The sequence below is a fragment of the Pelobates fuscus genome, chromosome 8, assembly GCF_036172605.1.
Source record: "Pelobates fuscus isolate aPelFus1 chromosome 8, aPelFus1.pri, whole genome shotgun sequence".
NCBI lineage: Eukaryota > Metazoa > Chordata > Amphibia > Anura > Pelobatidae > Pelobates > Pelobates fuscus.
Window position 1 is genome coordinate 22,096,017 of NC_086324.1, and position 13,179 is coordinate 22,109,195.

Below are 13,179 nucleotides of genomic sequence, written 5' to 3' on the forward strand. Positions count from 1 at the left end.
TCATACACAGAATTATTGGCATCACACTGTGAAAAGTAAAATGTAATATATTGTAAATCTCTTAATGGTAGGATAGCTATTCTGGAAATACTTATCAAAGCTTTTAGAACATAATATGTTTGGTCCTGGTACTATTAAGTCAAAATATGCAGATTTTCTGATTAAGATTTACATTTATTTATTTATTTATAAAATATTTTACCAAAAAAGATACATTGAGATTTCTCTCGTTTTCAAGTATGTCCTGGGTCCACAAATCATTGCATTGTTACAGTTAGTGTACAATAAAATACAAATACAATATTAATATACAATAATATACAATATATACATTATTGTAACATTATTAATGTAGTCACTCTATAGCAGGGGTGCCAAAAGCAAGATCCCTAGACTTTTTAAAACTACATCTTCAATGAGTTGTACTTCTACAACATCTGGGGATTTGTTTGTTTAAGATCACTATCATAGTTAGTGTGCCGAGTTCTGCATCACCTGCAAAAATTTATAAGCACTAACAGAACCAACCCCAAAATAGAGAATGCGTTCCTTTTCTATTTTTTTTTATTTCACAATTTACGTGACTTTTTTACTGTATCATTTCATGTAATAGAATACAAATTATTTTTTTAACCAAATCTTTTTTCAGATATTATTGGCAGTGCAATTTATTGAAACCTCCCTGGCATCAAGTCCTGTTCAGGTGTTACATTAATAACCCATGAGGTAAACATCTCCAGACAACATCATTTTCAGCCCAATCTAATCATTTTTTTTCAGTTGAGCTTGTATACTGTGCACAGAAGGTAGAATAGCAATAGCAGAATTGTTGATGTTATTATTTTTAAGGAAGTCAACCTCTTTCCAAAGTATTGTTTAAATTTGATTATAGTTCCTTGGCATTTGGAGTTTAGTGAATAACCCTGTTGGTTTATTAAGCTGACATTGAAACCTGGGGACTGCCCTCACCTGAGCATGCATAAATGGGGTGCTGCTGGGGGCCAATGTATACAATACACAAGATCCAGCGCACTCACTTATCCACTAAACAGCAACTTAAATGTTGTGTATTGTATACATTTGCCCCAAGCAGCACCTCATTTGTGCATGTTCCAGTGAGTGCAGCCCCCTATATATTTGGGAATCTAGCCAACTCCTTGGTTTTGCACCCCTTCCTGTCACAGGTGCCTCATCCCAGGGCCCTATTTAGCCTTGTACTGCAGAGAGCCCCGGATGGATTTTTTTCTCCAAGTAAGTGGGTTAATCTCATAAGAGCAGACATTAGGCTGTTAGAGTAGGACCTGCCAAAGATGGGGCACATTGACGCTGTGGCAGGCTTATGCAATGTATGATCATATAATGTAACTAAACCACCATTATTTTTGCCTAGGCAAGGTGTTTTTTTTTTAAAAAACGTATACAATCTGTCAACATTGAAGTTGCTGTTTAGTGGATAAGTGAGTGTGCTGTATCTTGTGTATTGTATTAAGCTGACATTGTCAGGAATTTAACTTGCAACTCCAAGATACAGCTGGAGTTCTAAAACCATCCCACAGCTTACATAAATAAAAATAAAACTATACACAAAAGTCAGGAATATATTAAAACTATTTAAATAGCAAATAAAATGCTTACTGAAAATAAAAAATAAAAAATGCTCCGGCTTATTTCAAAGGACTCTGTAGCTCTTAAATGCATGTTAAAAATAAAGTACTTGGCATGGATCCTGTTCAACAAAAGTGTATTGTTGACTTACAGATGTTAAGAACTATAGAGCATTCCATGTAGCAAATACATTGACCAAAGAATACATTATTCATGGTAGAATATAGCTGTCTCTTTGTGATTCATAAGCCTGTCATAATTTGTCACGTGTGTTGCACTGCATCAAAAACACCTTACCACCTGTTACTTATCGCTATCAAAGTAATTCCCTCATATATTGCATCTGGAGTCTTGGAAAATACACAGATTGCAATATTATGCATAAGGCAGGCATTTAAAAAAATCTATTTTTAACATTTCTATTTTCATTGCTATAAAAAGAGCTGATTTGAACACACAGCATTCAGAAAGCATAACGTCAGTGTCAGAAATCTTCATTTTAATCTTCTATGCCAAAAAAAGATGGTACTTAGAAACACTCAGAAAAATGCATTTTCCGGAGAGGATTTGTATCAGAATTCATTTTTTTGGGATAATTAATTAAAATTACCCAGGTTCAATATTGTATCATTTATGCAAAAGATCACACTTAATTAGAAATACTTACCAAGCACAGATGCTGTACAAGTCCCTCCATTCAGGCAGTAATTATTACAGTGGTTGATTTCACATCTTTCTCCAGAATAATTTGGCCAGCAGTGGCATCTTAGATCACCTTTCTCATTTATAATGCATCTTCCCCCATTTCCGCAAGTCAGTTTACATAACTCATCTGCATTGTGACAAAACCAAAAGTAAAATTGCTTCTTTTTTTTTTTGTAGAAAATGTGCCAACATAAATTCCATGTTACAATGTACATTTAATTATTTTGTATTTGCATTTGATAGTCAAATGAGTATAGTAAACAGCAAATGTGTCAAATGCATGCTCTAAAACAGTTTTTCTTTCACATTGAGAATATATTTCTGTTTCACAACTCATGAATAAAAGGTTTTTTGTAATAGCCATATAAAGTACCTCAAAGAAATGTTTGGAGGTTGAGTGCACATTGCGCTAATAGTGATCAAAAGCGAATACTCCAAGGATGCATGTTGGATTTGAGTTCTACTAATACAATAAGGTTTATTCATTAAATATTGAGTTGCACCCATAGTGCTTCTGACATACGTCAGTAAGTGGGGATGATAAAATAGAGGAAGTGGACATGCTGCTCTTCTGATGTTTTCCATGAATAATGGTCTAGCCTAAAATGGTCAGAGCCCATAAAAGAATTACAGAAAAGATCCATACAGAATACAAACATACTGCTTAACCCCTTAAGGACACATGACATGTTTGACATGTCATGATTCCCTTTTATTCCAGAAGTTTGGTCCTTAAGGGGTTAAAGACCTTTTCAGTCTATACAACCCCAGTGGTCAGTTCTGAAATTGCAAGTCTAAAATAGAACTTCAAAACCAAACATATAGCGGTTGGCCTTCCATATTTCATTGGAGCAGCTCTGAAAAAGCAATTAGGTGACAGCTCACCCTTCCTACACTAACCTGCAATCTTTGACGCTCCTTCCTTTCCACCTTTTTGTGCAGTTCTGCCCCCTTTCAGGGAATTGCTTCACTGGGACCGCCGATGTTGGGAGGTGTGCATAAATATACACATAGGAGATGTATAGGGGATATAGTGCAGTTTTGTGCAACTATGGGGAAAACCAAAATGACTTATTCTATTTCAATACTTTTGGTTTAAGTCAGGGATAGGCAACTTTTGCCACTCCAGATGTTGTGGATTACATACAGTCACACTGCTGCCAGAGTATCAGACGAGATGTAATCAAATGCCACCTATCCCAAATGTAGAGGTCCAAATTCCTTGGACCATTTTTAATGCTATACAGCACTTTAAATACAACATCGGGATGAGCTGGGGGAAGGGGTATGCCGTGGTGATCTTTGGGATACCCACAGTGCATATCTTATCTGTGTACATGAAGAGCCCACATTTAGATGCTATGGAGTAAAAGTCAACTGTGGCCAAAGGTTTATTTTATAACTTTATTGTAATTTTAGAGCAGATTACTAATAACTACTAATTAACTACTATTTTAGGTGAGTGGTGGATTAAAGCTGCCCCATTTACTGATACTATTTTCAATTTGCCTTCTGTGATATGCCTTCCAAAACTCTTCTATGCTTGTCTATATTTAGCCTTAATTCCTTAGATAATGTATTCAGATGGAGAAGCAAGTTGTTCACTAGGCACAATGAGGTAGAAGTATTCTTGATGTAGGAAAGAATAGCTTGGAAGTAAGTTATGGACATGTTTTAGTAGAGGTTTTTGAACTACCATTCCCTGTGATGTCCAGCTAGTATAGCCTTCAAAGAAATCTGTGATTACACAACCAGCATTATGAGATATGGGTGTTCATTAATCTCACTGAACAGACCTAGGAATGATCTTTAGTTATAGGGACACAATAGTCACCAGAACAACTACGGATTAATGTAGTTGTTCTGGTGTGTATAGCATGTCCCTGCACGCATTTTAATGTAAACACTGTCTTTTCAGCGAAAAGACAGTGTTTACATTGCTGATAGGAACACCTCCAGTGTCAATCAGTCAGACTGCCACTATAAGTGCATCATTGACGATCAGTGACTACATGGAGATGCTGAACTTTCCCCATAGAGATGCACTGATTCAATGTATTTATTTGAGGAGTGGGACATGCTGGTTGGCCAGCACACCATTTGGTTCTGACCTAGCTCAGCTTTATTGGCTGACATTCATAATTGAAGATCGTATGGAAAAGCAATGGATAGGCTAAGATTATCAGTTTTGATGATCTCAGCCAAGGAGGCAGATTGGGCCAGGCCAGTGCCAGAGAGCCAACATGGTGCTGCAAAAAGTTATCTAATTTTTTAAGGGGGTTAAGGGGCTAACATGGTTGTTTAACACTATAAGGTCAGGAATAAACAATTGTGTTTCTGAATCTATAGTGTTCATTTATGTACAACATTTATACATGTAAACTTTACAAGCACAATGTATAGAGCAAATGTTATTATAATATGCCATGTTCCTAGTTAGATACACAATTGGTGTTGACTGATCTATTTGAATGAATTTTAAAAGACAATGTACAACTATTTTAGAATATTAACAACATAGGTATAATATAATACATGACAATCTATGAATAAAAATAAACATTGTAGCCTAAATAGTTTTAACATTGTAGCATATGCACAACAGTATATAATATTGTAAATCCTTATTTTATCATGCAAACATTTAGATGTGTATTCACAAAAACATTTTTTGCAAACAACGGACAAGTAAATAGCAAAATAGCCAAATTATAAAAAATATCCAGATTAGCTGTTTTTAAAGCTCAGATTATTTTGGCCTAAATTGTGCAATGACTTTTCCATGTCTCCAAAATTCCTTTCCATATCCCATAATTCCCATTTTAATGAATACATCATAAGAGTTCATTTAATATAAATGTGATTTGGTCTGACCTGTAAAGCTCTGATCCGTGCATGTGCCATTTAACAAAATCTTTCCTTCTGAACATACACATGAAGCTCCAGTGGGATTTAGCAAACAGATGAAATCACACTTTAAGTCTTCGCATGGATTGGGCACTGGCAAGAAAATAAAACAATCAAACATTTTAGTAAAGAAAAATAGATTGTGCATATTTAATTTTATGGCATTTGATTTAGATTTGTAGATAGATAGATGTATGTAGATAGATAGATAGATAGATAGATAGATAGATAGATCTGGACAATATGCAAAAAGTGTGTAGAAATCTAAATCCTGAACTCAATGAAAGGCAAAATATTGAGGCTAACACAGACAGGATGAATCCCTAAATTATGAATTGTAGTGAATTAAAGTAACATTTCAAGCACCAAAACCACTTTGGTGTGCTACAGTTGTTATGATGCCAGGAATGCTCTGGCACACCCTCCAGAGAATGCAGTCAAACCATTATCTAATGGTTTGATTTCTTGAATTTGATCCACAGGGCGCTGCTCCCCATCTCCTCTTAGTCGAAAGCTTTCAGCTCTGAATTGAGTCTGACAGGTACCAGGTAAGAAGTCAAAATGTTGCTAAACTTTTGACTTAATATCATAAACATTTTCCATCTCTTTGCCACGGAGGGCTTATGTGTTCATTTGCATGGATTTCGATAAATGTGAAAACAACAAGATTTGCTTGCCACTTCAAAATTTTTACAATCAGAAAATTGGTAGATCTCGGCCTAAAAAAAAAACACTTGAAAAGTTGACCTTTACATAAAAATGAATTATCTTTTCTTTTTGAGTGAAAGTTTGATTTCAAGTATTTTATATTATGAATACGTATATTATGTTTTCTCTAAGAAATTTGACTTTACATACTAATAACTTCTTGAAGTTCATGTTGACATAAAATGCATTATCCTTTTGGATTAATATTTAATTTGTTTACAGGTGTACCTGCTTCTGCATAGTTAATTAATACTTACAGGGTTGTTCACTAAACTGAATTCAAAGTGAATCTCAAATTGTAAGCCAGAGTAGCCAAACTGGAAGCCTAGCTGACTTTTTTCCAGTTTGGCTATTTTTACCTTTGAATTTATAATTTAGTGAATCATCCTGGCAGTTAAACGTAATTAGTTCATTGGTAAACAATTATTTAATGTTCCTTTCACGTTTACTCCAACAGGAAAAAATTATTATATATCAAAGTGCCAATTATATCCTTTTTATTACAAAATTTTCCCCTTACGATGCAGTATTAATTGGTCAATAGGTACAAATAAATATCTTGCTTTGTTTGAACTTATATACTTACAATTCGGTTGTTTGTAATGATGTGCAATAAGAACACCTTTTGTTTTCTCAACATTTAAGTTAAGATATTCCATTTCACCATTCCCAAACTTGCCTATTCTAAATACTCCATTTTTAAGCCCTGCTCCATAGATATAATCCTCGAAAATATCAATTCTGTGAGGATATAGAAGACCTTAGGGAAACACAAAACATAAAAAATGAATATATGTATATCTCACAGTTCACATTCGACTAAGACCAGCAAGATTTTGAAACTTTGTACATAAATATGGAAAAAAAAATGTCAAAGTATTTCAACAGCACTAATGTCACTTATTTTTTCCTCCTGCTTGCTTCAATAACAGGAAGCTGTATCAGTCTGAATGCCCAGCATGGTCTAAGCTTAAATTTTTTCTGCCCATGGCAAACTATGTACTGAAACTAATAAATGATTTTGACAGAGGCTGTAAGAATAAAAGTTTTATAATTCCAAGAAATATGCTGAATATTTTTATTGGGTTTTTCCCCTTCATATTAATACACTTATGTAATTTTTATGAGCATGAAATACTGCTCACACTACTTACCTTGCTGGCTACTGACAGCAATGATTAAATCTGAGCCATCAAGTTTAACTGTTCCGATGACAGACAGCTCAAAATCAGCCCAATACAAACGTTGGCTGAAATGGTCAACCACAAGACCTGAAAAATATATTTTGAAAATGTATTTAAAAAAAATTAAACCAATTTCATAACTTTTCAAAAGTACAAAACAATTATAACATCGCCCTAATTTGATTGATAAAGTCCAAAACAGAGACTTCATGTAAAGTGTCAGCAGGTTACTTTTGAAAACCCTGCTACATCAACCTCGCTTTTTGAGTCGCAAATTACATTTGTTTTATATATCTCTTCAGAAAGAATTCTTCTTTTGATCTATTTGGCAATCCAGCCAACATGTGCTCTTAATAATAAAACACAAGCTGTTTGTCTTCAGTAAGATGCAAGCGTTCAAGTGAGAACACTATGGTTTGTAGATATAGAAAACTACAGTTGGTATACCTTATACATTTTTTATCCAAAATATTTTTGTAGATATCTACATTCCTTGTCTTGAATGTAGAATGCGCTGAGCGATCTATTTATTAAAAAATAAGTTTTATGCATTGAAAATCAATGTGTTAAAGAAAAAATACTCAAAATGGAATACATCTCCAGCGAAAATTAAATGAACCTCTTTTCCCAAAAAAGAATCTAAACTTTGTTGTAAACAAACCTTGAGTGCTATATATATGCCTTGATTTAATAAGCTTTCCAAATGATTTAATACTGTCAGAAAAACTTCCCAAATGATTTGTCTACATAAGTTACCATTAATATTTATAGAAATGTTTGTAGCTAAATCATTTGGAAAGGTTTTCTTACAGTACTGAATCCTTTGGAAAGCTTATTAACCCCTTAACGCCGTTACGGCGTGCTATGCCGTCACGGGTTAAGTGGGCTTTAACGCCGTTATGACGGCATAGCACGCCGTAACGGCTTGCAGCCCCAGGAGGTAAGTTATACTTACCTCCGCCGCGATCCGCTTCGGGAGGACTGCCTCACAGCCCAGGCAGCCCTCCCACGGCAAATGAGGCCCCCGGGGGCCATGTGATCGCTCTCAAAGAGCGATCACATGGCCCCCTATAGCTGGCTGTGGATATGCCAGCAGGGGGACTGTTTGAAATATCAGACAGTCCCCCTGCTGGTGGGAAGAATTTAAAAAAATAATTAGACATGTGTAAAAATAAAATAAATGCATTTTTATATATATATAATATGTATATATATTATATATATAATATATATACATATTATATATATGTAACGTCATACAAAGTGTATTTTAATATTAATATAAGTATATATATTAATATTAAAATACACTTAGAATGACATTACATATATATAATATGTATATATATTATATATATAATAGATGTACATATATATATTATATATAAATACGTATAATTAAAATAATAAATAAATTAAATAATAAAATAAATAAATAAAATATTGAAACAAAATTTAATATAAATTATATATGCATATGTAATTTCATTCTAACTGTATTTTGTTATTAATATATATATATCGGTAACAAAATACACTTAGAATGACATTCTATATATATCTATCTATATATAAAATGCAAATAACCGCAAATATATATATATAGATAAATACATATAATTACATAAAAGATTACATCAGTATACACGTAGAATTTAAATACCTATAAATGCATATTTATTAAAATTCTACATGTATATTTAAATAATCTTTTAACGTAATTATGTGATTTGATTAATTAAAATTTGATTGACATGCATGACAACACAGGGAGAAAGTGCAGAGAATTTAATTTGCAAGCACTATATTTGACCCTGTAACTCTCCAAGACACCATAAAACCTGTACATAGGGGGTACTGTTTTACCCGGGAGACTTCGCTGAACTCAAATATTCGTGTTTCAAACTGGTAAATTGTATTACAACGATGATATTTTAAGTAAAAGTGACGTTTTTTGCATTTTTTACAAGCGAACTGCACTTTTATGGTCTATATTATTGTTGTAATATGTTTTACTGTTTTAAAACACTAATATTTGTGTTTAGTGAAGTCTCCCGAGAATAACAGTACCCCCCATGTACAGGTTTTATGGTGTTTTGGAACGTTAGAGAGTCACATATAAGGCTTGCATTTCATTTTTTTCACATTGAAATTTGCCAGATTGGTTATGTTGCCTTTGAGAGCGTATGGTAGCCCAGGAATGTGAATTACCCCCATGATGGCATACCATTTGCAAAAGTAGACAACCCGAGGTATTGCAAGTGGGGTATGTCCAGTCTTTCTTAGTAGCCACTTAGTCACAAACACTGGCCAAATATTCGTTTTTTGCTTTTTTCACACAAAAACAAATATGAACGCTAACTTTGGCCAGTGTTTGTGACTAAGTGGCTACTAAAAAAGACTAAACATACCCCACTTTCAATACCTTGGCTTGTCTACTTTTTCAAATGGTATGCCATTATGGGGGTAATTCTCATTCCTGGGCTACCACACCGTCTCAAAGGTAACATTACCAATCTGGCAAATTTCAATTTGAAAATGTAATGTTCTATATTTGACCCTGTAACTTTCCAAAACAACATAAAACCTGTTAATGGGGGGTACTGTTGTACTCGTGAGACATCGCTGATTACAAATATGTGCATTTTTTTTGCAGTAAAACCTAACAGTATTATGACATTCACAGTTAAAATGTCAGACGGAAATGCAAATTTAAAAAAAAATCTTATTTTCTCACATTTTTTTTACTTTTATTCATAATAAATGATGTTCCATATATGAATAGTTAATGATAGATTAAAGCCCTGTTTCTCCTGAACAAAATGATATATAATAAGTGTGGGTGCATATAATTTGAAAGAGGGGAACTACGGGTGAACAGACATATAGCGCAAATTCCAGTTTTTGTTTACGTTTTGTTTTGATCAGAACGTGCACTATTGACTCCGTCCTGAAGGGGTTAAATAGAGGTCATAGGCCTCAATTTAATTTTGTTAGAGAAGCTTTTCAAATAATGTAATATTTTTGGATAAACGTCTAAAATTAGTTAATATTTTTTAAAAATATTTTAAATTTTGTAATATTATTATTTTTAAATTAATATATTTTATATGTGTTTTTATATTTTAATATGTTGATCTTTAACTTTATCTAACAATATTAAATTGAGGCTATGTTTAGAGATGGGCTCATAGCTAATTTGTGGACTAATTAGGTACCGTATATACTCGAGTATAAGCCGAGTTTTTCAGCCCATTTTTTGGGCTGAAAAACCCCAACTCGGCTTATACTCGAGTCAGAGTCTGTATTATGGCAATTTGCATTGCCATAATACAGACTGGGGGGAGAGGGGGGCTGGCAGAGCTGTAACTTACCTGTCCTGCAGCTCCTGTCAGCTCTCTCCTCCTCTGCGCCGTCCGGTCAGCACCTCGGTCAGCTCCCAGTGTAAGTCTCGCGAGAGCCGCGGCTCTCGCGAGATTTACACTGGGAGCTGACAGAAGAGCAGAACGGACGGCACAGAGGAGGAGAGAGCTGACAGGAGCTGCAGGACAGGTAAGTTACAGCTCTGCCAGCCCCCCTCTCCCCCCCACTGAACTGCCACTGGACCACCAGGGAAGGAGAGCCCCCCTCCCTGCCATATATCAAGCAGGGAGGGGGGACGAAAAAAAAATATAGTAATAAAATAAGAAATAATAATAAAAAATAATAATAATAATAAAAAATTAATAATAACAAAAAAAAGGGGTATAAGGACCACTATGGGAGGGGGGGGTATAAGGACCACTATGGGAGGGAGGGGGGTATAAGGACCACTATGGGAGGGATGGGGGGGGATAAGGAACACTATGGGAGGGAGAAGGGGGATAAGGACCACTATGAGAGGGAGGGGGTGGGATAAGGACCACTATGGGAGGGGAGGGGGAAGTAAGGACCACTAGGGGAGGGGAGGGTAAGGACCACTAGGGGAGGGGTGAGTCAGGACCACTGGGGGGGGGGAGTGAAGGAACACGGGGGTGGGGAGGTAAGGACCATTGAGGGAGGAGGAGGGGAAGTCAGGACATATGGGGGGGAGGGGGCGGCAAAAAATTTTTTGCCTACGGCGGCAAATATCCTTGCACCGGCCCTGCACACACTGCATTCACACACTGCATTCATACACACACACACTGCATTCATGCACACACACACTGCATTCATGCACACACACACTGCACTCATACACACACTGCACTCATACACACACGCTGCACTCATACACACACTGCACTCATACACACACGCTGCACTCATACACACACACATACGCACACACTGCAAATAAATATTCAATTAATATATTTTTTTAGGATCTAATTTTATTTAGAAATTTACCAGTAGCTGCTGCATTTCCCACCCTAGTCTTATACTCGAGTCAATAAGTTTTCCCAGTTTTTTGGGATAAAATTAGGGGCCTCGGCTTATATTCGGGTCGGCTTATACTCGAGTATATACGGTACTTATTATATCAAGTATTCAATAAAGTATATATTTTTTCCTTCTTTTGACTCAACAAATGCATTTTATGCATTAACATTTTACAGGATAACAATATTTTTAGAAACATATTGAAAGTAAATTATTTCCAAACCTTGACCAGAAAGTCTACTTTATACAATTCCAGTCTCAATCTTTAATACATTGTGACATAATAAATCAAAATGCTGTGTGACAGCCATCTAATTCAATGGGGTCCCAATTATTTTAAACTAATGCCAATATAAAAAAAAAACATTATCACAGTCAATGAAATTGCTTCAATTCTGTTAACTGTAGTAGATCATATATATTTATATCCAAGAGAGAATATGAGCAATTCTTTAATTATATTTTATAGAAAAAATTTCTGTAAACCCTGGAGGATCTCTTTATTTATCCTGCTATATAGAAATACGCTAAAATATATATGGTTAAAGTTTAAATCTTCATCTCAGAGTTCATTTTACTCATGCAGCATGGAGTACCTAAAATGTGCAAAAAAATATTAATAGATAATTAGCTATTATGGCATCATGAAAGATGAATGTGTTGTTGTTATAATAATAAAGTAGAAGATTAAAGACTAGTAAATATATTTTTTTTTATTGTGAATATCAAATGCTCCTTCATTCACTTTAAGAAAATGTCAACTCTCCATTTGTTACAGTTACTGTATTTTTCTCATTGCAATCATAATTCATATCTATTAGCAAGTCTCCGAATTAGTCATCTGAATCTTCTTTTATTGAGCAGAGGAGAACAAATCTTCTTTGATGTTATTATGAGGGGTTAAATTAAGAAGCAAGCTGGATTATAGGTAATAACATATAGATAAAAGTAAAATAACAGCATATAAGATAAGAAAAAGATGTTGAAAAAAGTTATAGCTAAAATAAAATTGACAGAGGTAAAGATCTCAGAATGTTTTGAATACTAATGTTGAAATTAATAAGAAGAAGGAAACTCAGTCCTTCTAAGTTATTCTTTGCTAAAAGCAGTTATACAGTCTTCATATTATTCTTCTTTAAACATATTGCTTAATCTATATTCTGTGTACTACAGGGTTTAAATGGGTCACTGTCGCTTCTCTGAATTTACACCATTGAATAAAACATTAAAAATCACATACAACTCGTGTTAATATTTTTCATGAGATGCTTTATTGTCTTTTAAATTTATGATGTGTGTTTTCTCTGTGCAAATACATTCTATATAACAATGATTGCCAGGAATTAAAATTGAGGCTCCCAGTTGCAATTAAAGAGGTGTGGATTTCTACATTGAAATGCATTTTTCAAATATAAAAACAAATACATTTTAAATATGTAGATGAGCAAACATAATCTAAAAAAATCTTAAAAGTGGCGATTCCAGTTTGATATATCTGTCTGTCTGTCTATTGTAACTTTATTGCACTTAGTAAACCTCCTTGTCTTCATTTCCCTCATTTGGCTAATTGCTTCATATTTCTGACATCAACAAATGCTTACCCACTAAATAAATCTACCGTATATACTCGAGTATAAGCCGACCCGAATATAAGCCGAGGCCCCTA

The 13,179-nt window shown here is 34.5% G+C and overlaps 1 protein-coding gene across 1 annotated transcript in view; it reads right to left on the reverse strand.

Moving 5' to 3' along the window:
• The window catches only part of LRP1B (LDL receptor related protein 1B), a 1,140,323-nt gene that overhangs the window by 54,999 nt on the left and 1,072,145 nt on the right, over positions 1-13,179 (reverse strand). Inside the window, exons 80-83 of the mRNA XM_063429375.1 lie at positions 7,080-7,196; positions 6,512-6,685; positions 5,185-5,310; positions 2,273-2,437 (exon numbers count right to left, since the gene is read on the reverse strand). Coding sequence (XP_063285445.1) covers positions 2,273-2,437; positions 5,185-5,310; positions 6,512-6,685; positions 7,080-7,196 — 582 coding nt within the window. The remainder of the gene's footprint in view (positions 1-2,272; positions 2,438-5,184; positions 5,311-6,511; positions 6,686-7,079; positions 7,197-13,179) is intronic.